General features: G+C 54.3%; 1 protein-coding gene across 1 annotated transcript in view; it reads right to left on the bottom strand.

The window, feature by feature from the left end:
* Positions 1-15,210, bottom strand: part of LOC144942150 (protein CBFA2T1-like) — a gene marked incomplete at its 5' end in the record, with an annotated part of 39,041 nt that overhangs the window by 18,667 nt on the left and 5,164 nt on the right. Inside the window, one exon of the mRNA XM_078868910.1 lies at positions 11,267-11,574. Within this exon, the coding sequence (XP_078725036.1) occupies positions 11,267-11,574 (308 nt within the window). The remainder of the gene's footprint in view (positions 1-11,266; positions 11,575-15,210) is intronic.

Here is a 15,210-nt window from a genome sequence, read left to right as displayed (position 1 = left end):
CATCACTCATCACGACACCATCACTCATCACGACACCATCACCCATCACGACACCATCACCCATCACAACACCATCACCCATCACGACACCATCACTCATCACGGCACCATCACCCATCACGACACCATCACTCATCACGGCACCATCACCCATCACGACACCATCACCCATCACGACACCATCACCCATCACGACACCATCACTCATCACGACACCATCACCCATCACGACACCATCACTCATCACGACACCATCACCCATCACGACACCATCACCCATCACGACACCATCACTCATCACGACACCGTCACTCATCACGACACCATCACTCATCACGACACCATCACTTATCACGACAACATCACCCATCACGACACCATCACCCATCACGACACCATCACCCATCACGACACCATCACTCATCACGACACCATCACCCATCACGACACCATCACCCATCACGACACCATCACTCATCACGACACCATCACTCATCACGACACCATCACTCATCACGGCACCATCAACCATCACGACACCATCACTCATCACGGCACCATCACCCATCACGACACCATCACCCATCACGACACCATCACCCATCACGACACCATCACTCATCACGACACCATCACTCATCACGACACCATCACCCATCACGACACCATCACTCATCACGACACCATCACTCATCACGACACCATCACCCATCACGACACCATCACTCATCACGACACCATCACTCATCACGACACCATCACCCATCACGACACCATCACTCATCACGACACCATCACCCATCACGACACCATCACTCATCACGACACCATCACTCATCACGACACCATCACTCATCACAACACCATCACTCATCACGACACCATCACTTATCACGACACCATCACTCATCACGACACCATCACTCATCACGACACCATCACCCATCACGACACCATCACCCATCACGACACCATCACCCATCACGACACCATCACTCATCACGACACCATCACTCATCACGACGCCATCACCCATCACGACACCATCACCCATCACGACACCATCACTCATCACGACACCATCACCCATCACGACCCCATCACTCATCACGACACCATCACCCATCACGACACCATCACCCATCACGACCCCATCACTCATCACGACACCATCACCCATAACGATACCATCACCCATCACGACACCATCACTCATCACGACACCATCACTCATCACGACACCATCACCCATCACGACACCATCACCCATCACGACACCATCACTCATCACGACACCATCACCCATCACGACCCCATCACTCATCACGACACCATCACCCATCACGACCCCATCACTCATCACGACACCATCACCCATCACGACACCATCACCCATCACGACACCATCACCCATCACGACACCATCACCCATCACGACACCATCACCCATCACGACACCATCACTCATCACGACACCATCACTCATCACGACACCATCACCCATCACGACACCATCACTCATCACGACACCATCACCCATCACGACCCCATCACTCATCACGACACCATCACCCATCACGACATCATCACCCATCACGACCCCATCACTCATCACGACACCATCACCCATCACGACACCATCACCCATCACGACACCATCACTCATCACGACACCATCACTCATCACGAAACCATCACCCATCACGACACCATCACCCATCACGACACCATCACTCATTACGACACCATCACCCATCACGACACCATCACTCATCACGACACCATCACCAATCACGACACCATCACTCATCACGACGCCATCACCCATCACGACACCATCACCCATCACGACACCATCACTCATCACGACACCATCACCCATCACGACCCCATCACTCATCACGACACCATCACCCATCACGACACCATCACCCATCACGACCCCATCACTCATCACGACACCATCACCCATCACGATACCATCACCCATCACGACACCATCACTCATCACGACACCATCACTCATCACGACACCATCACCCATCACGACACCATCACCCATCACGACACCATCACTCATCACGACACCATCACCCATCACGACCCCATCACTCATCACGACACCATCACCCATCACGACCCCATCACTCATCACGACACCATCACCCATCACGACACCATCACTCATCACGACACCATCACCCATCACGACACCATCACCCATCACGACACCATCACCCATCACGACACCATCACTCATCACGACACCATCACTCATCACGACACCATCACCCATCACGACACCATCACCCATCACGACACCATCACTCATCACGACACCATCACCCATCACGACCCCATCACTCATCACGACACCATCACCCATCACGACATCATCACCCATCACGACCCCATCACTCATCACGACACCATCACCCATCACGACACCATCACCCATCACGACACCATCACTCATCACGACACCATCACTCATCACGACACCATCACCCATCACGACACCATCACCCATCACGACACCATCACTCATCACGACACCATCACCCATCACGACCCCATCACTCATCACGACACCATCACCCATCATGACCCCATCACTCATCACGACACCATCACCCATCATGACACCATCACTCATCACGACACCATCACCCATTACGACCCCATCACTCATCACGACACCATCACCCATCACGACCCCATCACTCATCACGACACCATCACCCATCACGACACCATCACCCATCACGACACCATCACTCATCACGACACCATCACTCATCACGACACCATCACCCATCACGACACCATCACCCATCACGACACCATCACTCATTACGACACCATCACCCATCACGACCCCATCACTCATCACGACACCATCACCCATCACGACACCATCACTCATCACGACACCATCACTCATCACGACACCATCACTCATCACGACGCCATCACCCATCACGACACCATCACCCATCACGACACCATCACTCATCACGACACCATCACCCATCACGACCCCATCACTCATCACGACACCATCACCCATCACGACACCATCACCCATCACGACCCCATCACTCATCACGACACCATCACCCATCACGATACCATCACCCATCACGACACCATCACTCATCACGACACCATCACTCATCACGACACCATCACCCATCACGACACCATCACCCATCACGACACCATCACTCATCACGACACCATCACCCATCACGACCCCATCACTCATCACGACACCATCACCCATCACGACCCCATCACTCATCACGACACCATCACCCATCACGACACCATCACTCATCACGACACCATCACCCATCACGACACCATCACCCATCACGACACCATCACCCATCACGACACCATCACTCATCACGACACCATCACTCATCACGACACCATCACCCATCACGACACCATCACCCATCACGACACCATCACTCATCACGACACCATCACCCATCACGACCCCATCACTCATCACGACACCATCACCCATCACGACATCATCACCCATCACGACCCCATCACTCATCACGACACCATCACCCATCACGACACCATCACCCATCACGACACCATCACTCATCACGACACCATCACTCATCACGACACCATCACCCATCACGACACCATCACCCATCACGACACCATCACTCATCACGACACCATCACCCATCACGACCCCATCACTCATCACGACACCATCACCCATCATGACCCCATCACTCATCACGACACCATCACCCATCACGACACCATCACTCATCACGACACCATCACCCATTACGACCCCATCACTCATCACGACACCATCACCCATCACGACACCATCACTCATCACGACACCATCACTCATCACGACACCATCACTCATCGCGACACCATCACCCATCACGACACCATCACTCATCACGACACCATCACCCATCACGACACCATCACCCATCACGACACCATCACTCATCACGACACCATCACCCATCACGACACCATCACTCATCACGACACCATCACCCATCACGACACCATCACCCATCACGACACCATCACCCATCACGACACCATCACTCATCACGACACCATCACTCATCACGACACCATCACCCATCACGACACCATCACCCATCACGACACCATCACTCATCACGACACCATCACCCATCACGACCCCATCACTCATCACGACACCATCACCCATCACGACATCATCACCCATCACGACCCCATCACTCATCACGACACCATCACCCATCACGACACCATCACCCATCACGACACCATCACTCATCACGACACCATCACTCATCACGACACCATCACCCATCACGACACCATCACCCATCACGACACCATCACTCATCACGACACCATCACCCATCACGACCCCATCACTCATCACGACACCATCACCCATCATGACCCCATCACTCATCACGACACCATCACCCATCACGACACCATCACTCATCACGACACCATCACCCATTACGACCCCATCACTCATCACGACACCATCACCCATCACGACACCATCACTCATCACGACACCATCACTCATCACGACACCATCACTCATCGCGACACCATCACCCATCACGACACCATCACTCATCACGACACCATCACCCATCACGACACCATCACCCATCACGACACCATCACTCATCACGACACCATCACCCATCACGACACCATCACCCATCACGACACCATCACTCATCACGACACCATCACTCATCACGACACCATCACTCATCACGGCACCATCACCCATCACGACACCATCACTCATCACGGCACCATCACCCATCACGACACCATCACCCATCACGACACCATCACCCATCATGACACCATCACTCATCACGACACCATCACTCATCACGACACCATCACCCATCACGACACCATCACCCATCACGACACCATCACTCATCACGACACCATCACCCATCACGACACCATCACTCATCACGACTCCATCACCCATCACGACACCATCACTCATCACGACACCATCACCCATCACGACACCATCACTCATCACGACACCATCACTCATCACGACACCATCACTCATCACAACACCATCACTCATCACGACACCATCACTTATCACGACACCATCACTCATCACGACACCATCACTCATCACGACACCATCACTCATCACGACGCCATCACCCATCACGACACCATCACCCATCACGACACCATCACTCATCACGACACCATCACCCATCACGACCCCATCACTCATCACGACACCATCACCCATCACGACACCATCACCCATCACGACCCCATCACTCATCACGACACCATCACCCATCACGATACCATCACCCATCACGACACCATCACTCATCACGACACCATCACTCATCACGACACCATCACCCATCACGACACCATCACCCATCACGACACCATCACTCATCACGACACCATCACCCATCACGACCCCATCACTCATCACGACACCATCACCCATCACGACCCCATCACTCATCACGACACCATCACCCATCACGACACCATCACTCATCACGACACCATCACCCATCACGACACCATCACCCATCACGACACCATCACCCATCACGACACCATCACTCATCACGACACCATCACTCATCACGACACCATCACCCATCACGACACCATCACCCATCACGACACCATCACTCATCACGACACCATCACCCATCACGACCCCATCACTCATCACGACACCATCACCCATCACGACATCATCACCCATCACGACCCCATCACTCATCACGACACCATCACCCATCACGACACCATCACCCATCACGACACCATCACTCATCACGACACCATCACTCATCACGACACCATCACCCATCACGACACCATCACCCATCACGACACCATCACTCATCACGACACCATCACCCATCACGACCCCATCACTCATCACGACACCATCACCCATCACGACCCCATCACTCATCACGACACCATCACCCATCACGACACCATCACTCATCACGACACCATCACCCATTACGACCCCATCACTCATCACGACACCATCACCCATCACGACACCATCACTCATCACGACACCATCACTCATCACGACACCATCACTCATCGCGACACCATCACCCATCACGACACCATCACTCATCACGACACCATCACTCATCACGACACCCCCGTACGTCCGCTCGGATGCCAGTAACCTCGGCGTTGGATGCCTGTGACCTGAATCGGTTCTGTCACCCACGTGTTCCTCTCTCTCTCTTCCTCTCCATGCGCATTCACAGCGTGCATCTCTCCACGCTTGTTTTACGCACTTTTCAGCTTTTGTTCCAATTTCTGAATCGCTCCTGTGCCACCTATAGGTCGACTCGGCACTGAGAAGACAAAGGCGGCCGGGCGTGGTCTTGGTCACCTATCCAATGTGTTGTGTTGACCTTCATAGGCGATCGTGAACAGCACTTATCTCGAGGCGTTTGTGCCAGACTAGGTGCACTTTGAGGTCACATGTGAAGTGTCGAAGGCCTACTTGCAGGAGGTCACGAAACAGACCCAGGTGCCATGGGTGACTGACTGAGATGACTGGCAGATGCACCAACTGTACTCCCCACTTTGCCAACTTTCTGCGTTTTATCCGCCCAGCGCTCTGCTCGTTGTTGTGAACATCGCCCCTCCGCCCTCCGTTGTTGCTGGAGGGCGATTGCCTCAACTCCTCATCAGCGTCCTTCACGAACCTCCTCCACAGAAGCCGATGTTGACCCCGCTGGTACCATTCACGGGCAAGTCCAACCACCTCCACGTTCTTCTGAACCACATCAGTCCGTCGCGTCTCTCGTCTGTGCTTCGCGCGTTAAGCCTCATCCATCCGGTCAAACAGAAGCGCCTTGATAGATGGGGGTACACGGGCTCGGCGCGGGCGAGAGAAGAGGCGGACTGACGTGGTACAGAAGGATGTGGAGTTCAATCGACGTGAACTCTCACAAAAGACAAAGATTCCCCGTATTGCCTTACCAGACTATTGGGGCAAGTGCTGTTAGCGAGCACCTATTAAGGCCGGAACGGCACACGAGGGGGTAGATGGCCAGCACCACGCCCGACCGCCTTTGTCTCCCCAGTGGCGATGTTTACGCACCGCACCAGGTGCTCATTGGAGGCGTATGGGAGGCCCAGGACCGGTTCAGATAATCGTCACTGGTGTTGGCAGTGAGGGGGAATCGAACTCGGGTCGCCGGGTTCGTAGCGCAGCGCTAACCGCTCCAAACGTACACACGCTCACATGCGGGCTTTCACTTCCCGCTCGATATTTCCCGAAACGCTGCTCGGCTGGCTTGAGATCAGTCGGATTTATCTGCGTAAGGCACCTCCAACTGGAGTAGAAAGTGCGCCTTCCCATTACAATAATTATAGTCGTGCATAATTGCACACCTATATTACTAACATGATGTGAACATGTTTATAAACGAGGACTAAATAATGCGAGATGGACAAGTTGATATTCGTACGTGTACAACAAAACACACAAAAAAGACAAAGAGCCCCGTGTAGCCTTACGCAGGCTGTTGGGGCAAGTGCTGTTAGCGAGCACATATGAGGGCCCGAAACGGCATTCGAGGGGGGTGGGTGGCCAGCCCCACGCCCGACCGCCTTTGTCTCCCCAGTGGCGATGTGTACACACCGCACCAGGCCGTCCTTCCCCCGCACATCGGGAGCCCACGTACGTTGCGACAGCAGTTCAACACACATACTAATTTGAGGCTGAGTCGACCTTGGGGAGACTCAGGACCGGTTCAGATACTCGTCACCGAAATTGGCTGTGGGCGGGTATCAAACTTGGGGATTGGTGGATTTTTTCGCAAGCGCAGTGCAGCGCTAACCACTGCGCCACCGCTCCCCACATTCAAAGGCAACGTATAGCCTCTACTAGACTGTTGGGGCAAGTGCTGTTAGCGAGCACCTATGAACCCCGACACGACACACGAGGGGGTGGGTGGCCAGCACCATGCCCGGCAGCCTTTGTCTCTCCAGTGGCGATGTTTACGCACCGCACCAGGTACTCATTTGAGGCCGAGTCGACCTAGTGGATGTCCAGGACCGGCTCAAATCATCGTCACCGGTTTTGGCCGTGAGTGGGAAAAGAACTGGGGACGCTGTGTTCATAGCGCAGCGCGCTAACCACTACACTACCGCTCCCCGTATACAACACACACACACAGACACACACACAGACACACACACAGACACACACACACAGACACACAGAGACACACACAGACACACACCTTCGCGCGCACACACACACACAAACACACACCTTCGCTTGCACACACACACACACACAGACACACACCTTCGCTTGCATACACACACCTTCGCTTGCACACATACAGACACACACACAGACACACACCTTCGCTTGCACACACACACACACACAGACACACACCTTCGCTTGCACACACACACCTTCGCTTGCACACACACAGACACACACACAGACACACACCTTCGCTTGCACACACACAGACACACACACACAGACACACACCTTCGCTTGCACACACACACAGACACACACACAGACACACACACAGACACACACCTTCGCTTGCACACACACACAGACACACACACACAGACACACACCTTCGCTTGCACACACACACAGACACACAGACACACACAGACACACACACAGACACACACCTTCGCTTGCACACACACACAGACACACCCCTTCGCTTGCACACACACACAGACACACACACACACAGACACATACCTTCGCTTGCACGCACACACACAGACACACACACAGACACACACCTTCGCTTGCACACACACACACACAGACACACACACAGACACACACCTTCGCTTGCACACACACACAGACACACACAGACACACACCTACGCTTGCACACACACAGATACAAAGATAAAGACAAAGACCCCCCGTGTAGTCTTAACATAATGTAGGGGCAAGTGCTGTTAGCGAGCACCTCAGACACAAACACAGACACACACACAGACACACACCTTCACTTGCACACACACAGACACACACACAGACACACACATAGACACACACAAAGACACACACCTTCGCTTACACACACACACAGACACACACTTTCGCTTGCACACACACACACACTCCGGGGTGGGAGGGGAGGGGAGACGCCCAAAGCTGCATGAAAGATGGATCTGAAGCTCAAAGTGCCTTTGCCACGAGACATTAAAATGCGATCACATCTGGCGCGTTTCACAGATTGGTGAAGTCATTAAAGCTGCCTCATTAAAACTGCACGCCATTAAGAGCGCACGCGGCGGGGATGGAGGTGTTGGGGGGAGGGGGAGGGGGGGGCACGGGGCAGGGGGGGGTGCGGTCCGCAGAGACGAGCGCACGGTGTGTGTGTACACGGTGTGTGTGTACACGGTGTGTGTGTACACGGTGTGTACACGGTGTGTGTGTGTACACAGTGTGTGTACACCGTGTGTGTGTGTACACGGTGTGTGTGTGTGTACACAGTGTGTGTGTACACGGGGAGAGTGTGTGTGTATACACACGGAGTGTGTGTGTACACGGGGTGGGGGGGGGGTGTACATGGGGAGTGTGTGTGTGTGTGTGTACACGGTGTGTGTGTGTACACGGGGAGAGTGTGTGTACACGTGGAGTGTGTGTGTACACGGAGTGTGTGTACACGTGGAGTGTGTGTGTACACGGTGTGTGTGTACACGGTGTGTGTGTACACGGTGTGTGTGTGTACACGGGGAGAGTGTGTGTGTATACACACGGAGTGTGTGTGTACACGGTGTGTGTGTACACGTGGAGTGTGTGTGTACACGGTGTGTGTGTACACGGTGTGTGTGTACACGGTGTGTGTGTACATGGGGAGTGCGTATCTCCTTTTGGTGGCGTGGCTACCGAGTATCCGAACGGCATGGGTGAATGCACCTATGCACCTATGAACCTATGCACCTATGTAACTATTGACCCATGCGTGTGTGTAGATATTGAATTGCTTGTGTGCCCGGGTGCGTTCAAGGGATGGCTCCATGTTGGCCGAGCGCGTTACACGTGCTGATGATCTATTGATTTCTGCTCACTCTGAGAATGAATCAGAGACGCTACTCCTGATCCTGGAGCGTGCCACTAAGAGATGGGGCCTTACCATCAGCGCCACAAAAGAACGAAGCACCTGCCTCGGTATTTTATGTCATCGAATGCTCCACCCCCTCCACTCCCCGTGAGTGATGGGGCAGTATTGGAGAGAGCGTAGACGTTCACGTACGTGGGAAGTGTGCTCATGACCAGAGTGGCAATACACGCGATTTTCATCAACTGCGCAACGCTGCTGTGTGTAAGATACTTGGTCTGTCACTCCACACAAAGCTCCGAGTCTGCGCTGCCACGGCTATGCCCTTCATTCTCTATCCTTGCAACGCGTGTACCGCTTTGTAGGAACATCTGCGTTGGTTTGAAACATTTGGGCTAGCCTACCTATGGCCAATCTTGGGTTTAACCACACTGAATTGTGTGAGACGCTCACGGATCCTTGAAAAATCTGGACACAGTCCCATCGGCGAGCTCCTCCGGCAGGCGATGCTGCATTGGCTGGGTCATGTAGCCCGATGCCCAGCCACCGCATGCCCAAACAGCTTCTGTTTAGCCGGGTAGAGGGGGCTAAACGGGTGCGGCGCGGGCTAGAGAAGAGATGGAGTGATGTGGTACAGGAGGACGTGGAGCTGAATGGACTTGCCGATGACTGGTACCAGCGGTGTCAAGATCGGCCTCTGTGGAGGAGGCTCGTGAAGGCCGCTGCTGGGCAGTTGGAGGCAGTCGCCCTCCAACAACAACGGAGGGCGGAGGAGCGACGCTCACAACAATTAGCGGAGTACCGTGCGGCTAAAGCACAGCAAGTTGGCACAGTAGGGAGCACAGGTGGAGCATCTGCCAGTCATCTCATTCAGTCGACCCATGGTACCTGGGTCTGTCCCGTGACCACTGGCCGACAGGCCTTCCACACGTGGCCTCAGGGGTGCCGGTTGCCAGCGATGTGATGACCTTACTGCCATTTTAGTTGTAGCGTGTGTCTGTGTATGTCGGGAAGGGGGGGGGCAGTGGTGTAGCGATTAACGCAAATTGGTCCTGAGCCTCCCCTAGGTCGACTCAGCCTCAAACGATACTGCGTTTCTCGCCGCCCACCCACCTGTGCTCGCCGCCCCTCCGCTTGCCGCTCTCGTTGAGCTCCAGGAGGAGGTCGGGGGAGTCGAAGGGCGAGGCGAGCGAGGGAGTCCCCGCCGGGGTGCAGGGCCCCCCGTTGGGGGTCGCCACGGACGACAGGGTCGGGTGAGCGGGCGGCATCGGCGGGAGTTGGGGGGCGCCCCCCACCCCGGCACCGACCAGGCCCCCCAGCTCGAGCAGGAGGTGCTGGTGAGTGGAGAGGTACTGGGCGGGGGGCAGCTTGGCCAGGCGCGCGCAGTGCAGCAGTTCGCGCTGCAGGAGCGGCAGGTTCGCCTGGGGGGTCACGTGGGGGGGGGGGGGGACGGGTGGGCATGGTTGGCACGGGTGGGCATGGTTGGCACGGGTGGGCATGGGTGAGACAGGCAAGGGGAATTGGGTCGATGCGCGGACCTCCAACGGCTTGATTAGTTTACGTTAAAACTTTCGTGACTGCAGGAATTCATATTCTTTGGTTCAATCGGTTATTGTCGCGTAGAAATGTTTAAAATAAAATAAATAATAAAAACCATTAATGTAGACTCTAGCCTGGTTCTTAACCTCGGTGAGTGTACTGGCAGTCTATAATGTTTTTAATTATATTTTTTATTCCTGAAATAACCAAGAATAAGTCTACATTATAAACTGCTAGTACACTCACTCAGTTTAATAACCATTGCGACAGTCTATATTATAGAATGCCAGTACGCTCACCCAACTTAAAAACCAGGCTTCAGTCTACACTATAGACTGCCAGTACACTCACTCCGATTAAGAGCCAGGCTACAGTCTACATTAATGTTTATTTTTTATTCATAATTTTTATTATTTTTCTGTCTTCACCGAAAGAACCAAAGAATAGTTCACGTTAAATTCGCACAGCATGTGTGCGTGTACGGCGACACAAAGACAAATATCTCCCGTATAGCCTTAACATACTTTTGAGGCAAGTGGCGTGAAGGCCGGGATGGCACGCCAGGGGGTGGGTGGCCAATGTCTCCCTAGTGGCTATTTTTATGCAACGTACCAGGTTATCATTTGAGGCTGAATCAACCTAGGGGAGACCCAGGACCGGTTCAGAAAATCGTGACCGATGTTGGCCATGGACAGGAATCCAACTCGGGTGGCCGGGTTCGTAGTGCATCGCACTAATCGCTACACTACCACTCCCCACCGACTACGTACACTCAACCCACACACCCACTCACCCACTCCCACACTCACCCACTCACACACTCACCCACTCACACACTCGCCCACTCACTCACTCACTCACTCCCACACTCACCCACTCACACACTCACCCACTCACCCACTCACCCACTCCCAAACTCACCCACTCACACACTCACCCACTCACACACTCGCCCACTCACTCACTCACTCACTCCCACACTCACCCACTCACACACTCACCCACTCACCCACTCACCCACTCCCAAACTCACCCACTCACCCACTCACCCACTCCGACACTCACACACTCACACACTTCCACACTCACCCACTCACCCACTCACACACTCACCCACTCCCACACTCACCCACACTCACACACTCACCCACTCCCACACTCACCCACTCACACACTCACCGACTCACACACTCCCACACTCACCTACTCACCCACTCACACACTCACCCACTCACACACTCAACCCACACACCCACTCACACACTCACCCACTCACCCACTCACACACTCACCCACTCACACACTCACCCACTCACATACTCACCCACTCACTCACTCCCACACTCACCCACTAACACACTCACCCACTCACTCACTCACTCACCCACTCACTCACTCCCACACTCACCCACTCACACACTCACCCACTCACACACTCACCCACTCACGCACTCACTCACCCACTCACTCACTCACCCACTCACCCGCTCACCCACTCACCCACTCACACACTCACCCACTCACACACACACTCACCCACTCACTCACTCACCCACTCACTCACTCCCACACTCACCCACTCACACACTCACCCACTCACACACTCACCCACTCACTCACCCACTAACTCACTCACCCACTCACCCACTCACACACTCACCCACTCACACACTCACCCACTCACACACTCACCCACTCACCCACGCACACACTCACCCACTCACTCACTCACCCACTAACTCACTCACCCACTCACCCACTCACACACTCACCCACTCACACACTCACCCACTCACACACTCACCCACTCACCCACGCACACACTCACCCACTCACTCACTCACCCACTCACACACTCACCCACTCACACACTCACCCACTCACTCACTCACTCACCCACTCACTCACACACTCACCCACTCACACACTCACACACTCACCCACTCACCCACTCCCACACTCACCCACTCACACACTCACACACTCACACACTCACCCACTCACCCACTCCCACACTCACACACTCACCCTTTCACACACTCACCCACTCACCCACTCACATACTCACCCACTCAATCACTCCCACACTCACCCACTAACACACTCACCCACTCACTCACTCACTCACCCACTCACTCACTCCCACACTCACCCACTCACACACTCACCCACTCACACACTCACCCACTCACACACTCACCCACTCACTCACCCACTCACTCACTCACCCACTCACCCACTCACCCACTCACACACTCACCCACTCACACACTCACCCACTCACTCACTCACTCACTCACCCACTCACTCACTCCCACACTCACCCACTCACACACTCACCCACTCACACACTCACCCACTCACACACTCACCCACTCACTCACCCACTCACTCACTCACTCACCCACTCACCCACTCACACACTAACCCACTCACACACTCACCCACTCACCCACTCACACACTCACCCACTCACTCACCCACTCACACACTCACCCACTCACCCACTCACACACTCACCCACTCACTCACTCACTCACTTACACACTCACCCACTCACACACTCACACACTCACCCACTCACCCACTCACACACTCACCCACTCACTCACTCACTCACCCACTCACTCACACACTCACCCACTCACACACTCACCCACTCACACACTCACCCACTCACCCACTCCCACACTCACCCACTCACACACTCACACACTCACACACTCACCCACTCACCCACTCCCACACTCACACACTCACACACTCAACCACTCCCACACTCACCCACTCACCCACTCACACACTCACCCACTCCCACACTCACAACTCACACACTTCCACACTCACCCACTCACCCACTCACACACTCACATACTCACCCACTCCCACACTCACCCACACTCACCTACTCACACACTCACCCACTCACAAACTCCCACACTCACCCACTCTCACACTCACCCGCTCACCCACTCACACACTCACCCACTCACACTCACCCACTCACCCCCTCCCACACTCACTCACTCACTCACACACACACTCACCCACTCACTCATTCACCCACACTCACCCACTCACTCACTCTCCCACTCCCACACTCACTCACTCACCCACTCACACACTCACACACTCATCCACTCACCCACTCACACACTCCCACACTCACCCACTCACCCACTCACTCACTCACTCACTCACCCACTCACACACTCACCCACTCACACACTCACTCACTCATCCACACTCACCCACTCACTCACTCACTCACCCACTCACCCACTATCACACTCACTCACCCAATCACACACTCACCCACTCACCCACTCACACACTCCCACACTCACCCACTCACCCACTCACACACTCACCCACTCACCCACTCACCCACTCCCACACTCACCCACTCACCCACTCTCACACTCACACTCACTCACTCACTCACTCACTCACTCACTCACACACTCTCACACTCACACACTCCCACACTCACCCACTCACCCACTCACCCACTCACT

The sequence above is a fragment of the Lampetra fluviatilis genome, chromosome 26, assembly GCF_964198595.1.
Source record: "Lampetra fluviatilis chromosome 26, kcLamFluv1.1, whole genome shotgun sequence".
Lineage (NCBI taxonomy): Eukaryota > Metazoa > Chordata > Hyperoartia > Petromyzontiformes > Petromyzontidae > Lampetra > Lampetra fluviatilis.
Note: the sequence above shows the minus strand (reverse complement) of the source record. Positions and strands in the feature narration are given on the sequence as shown.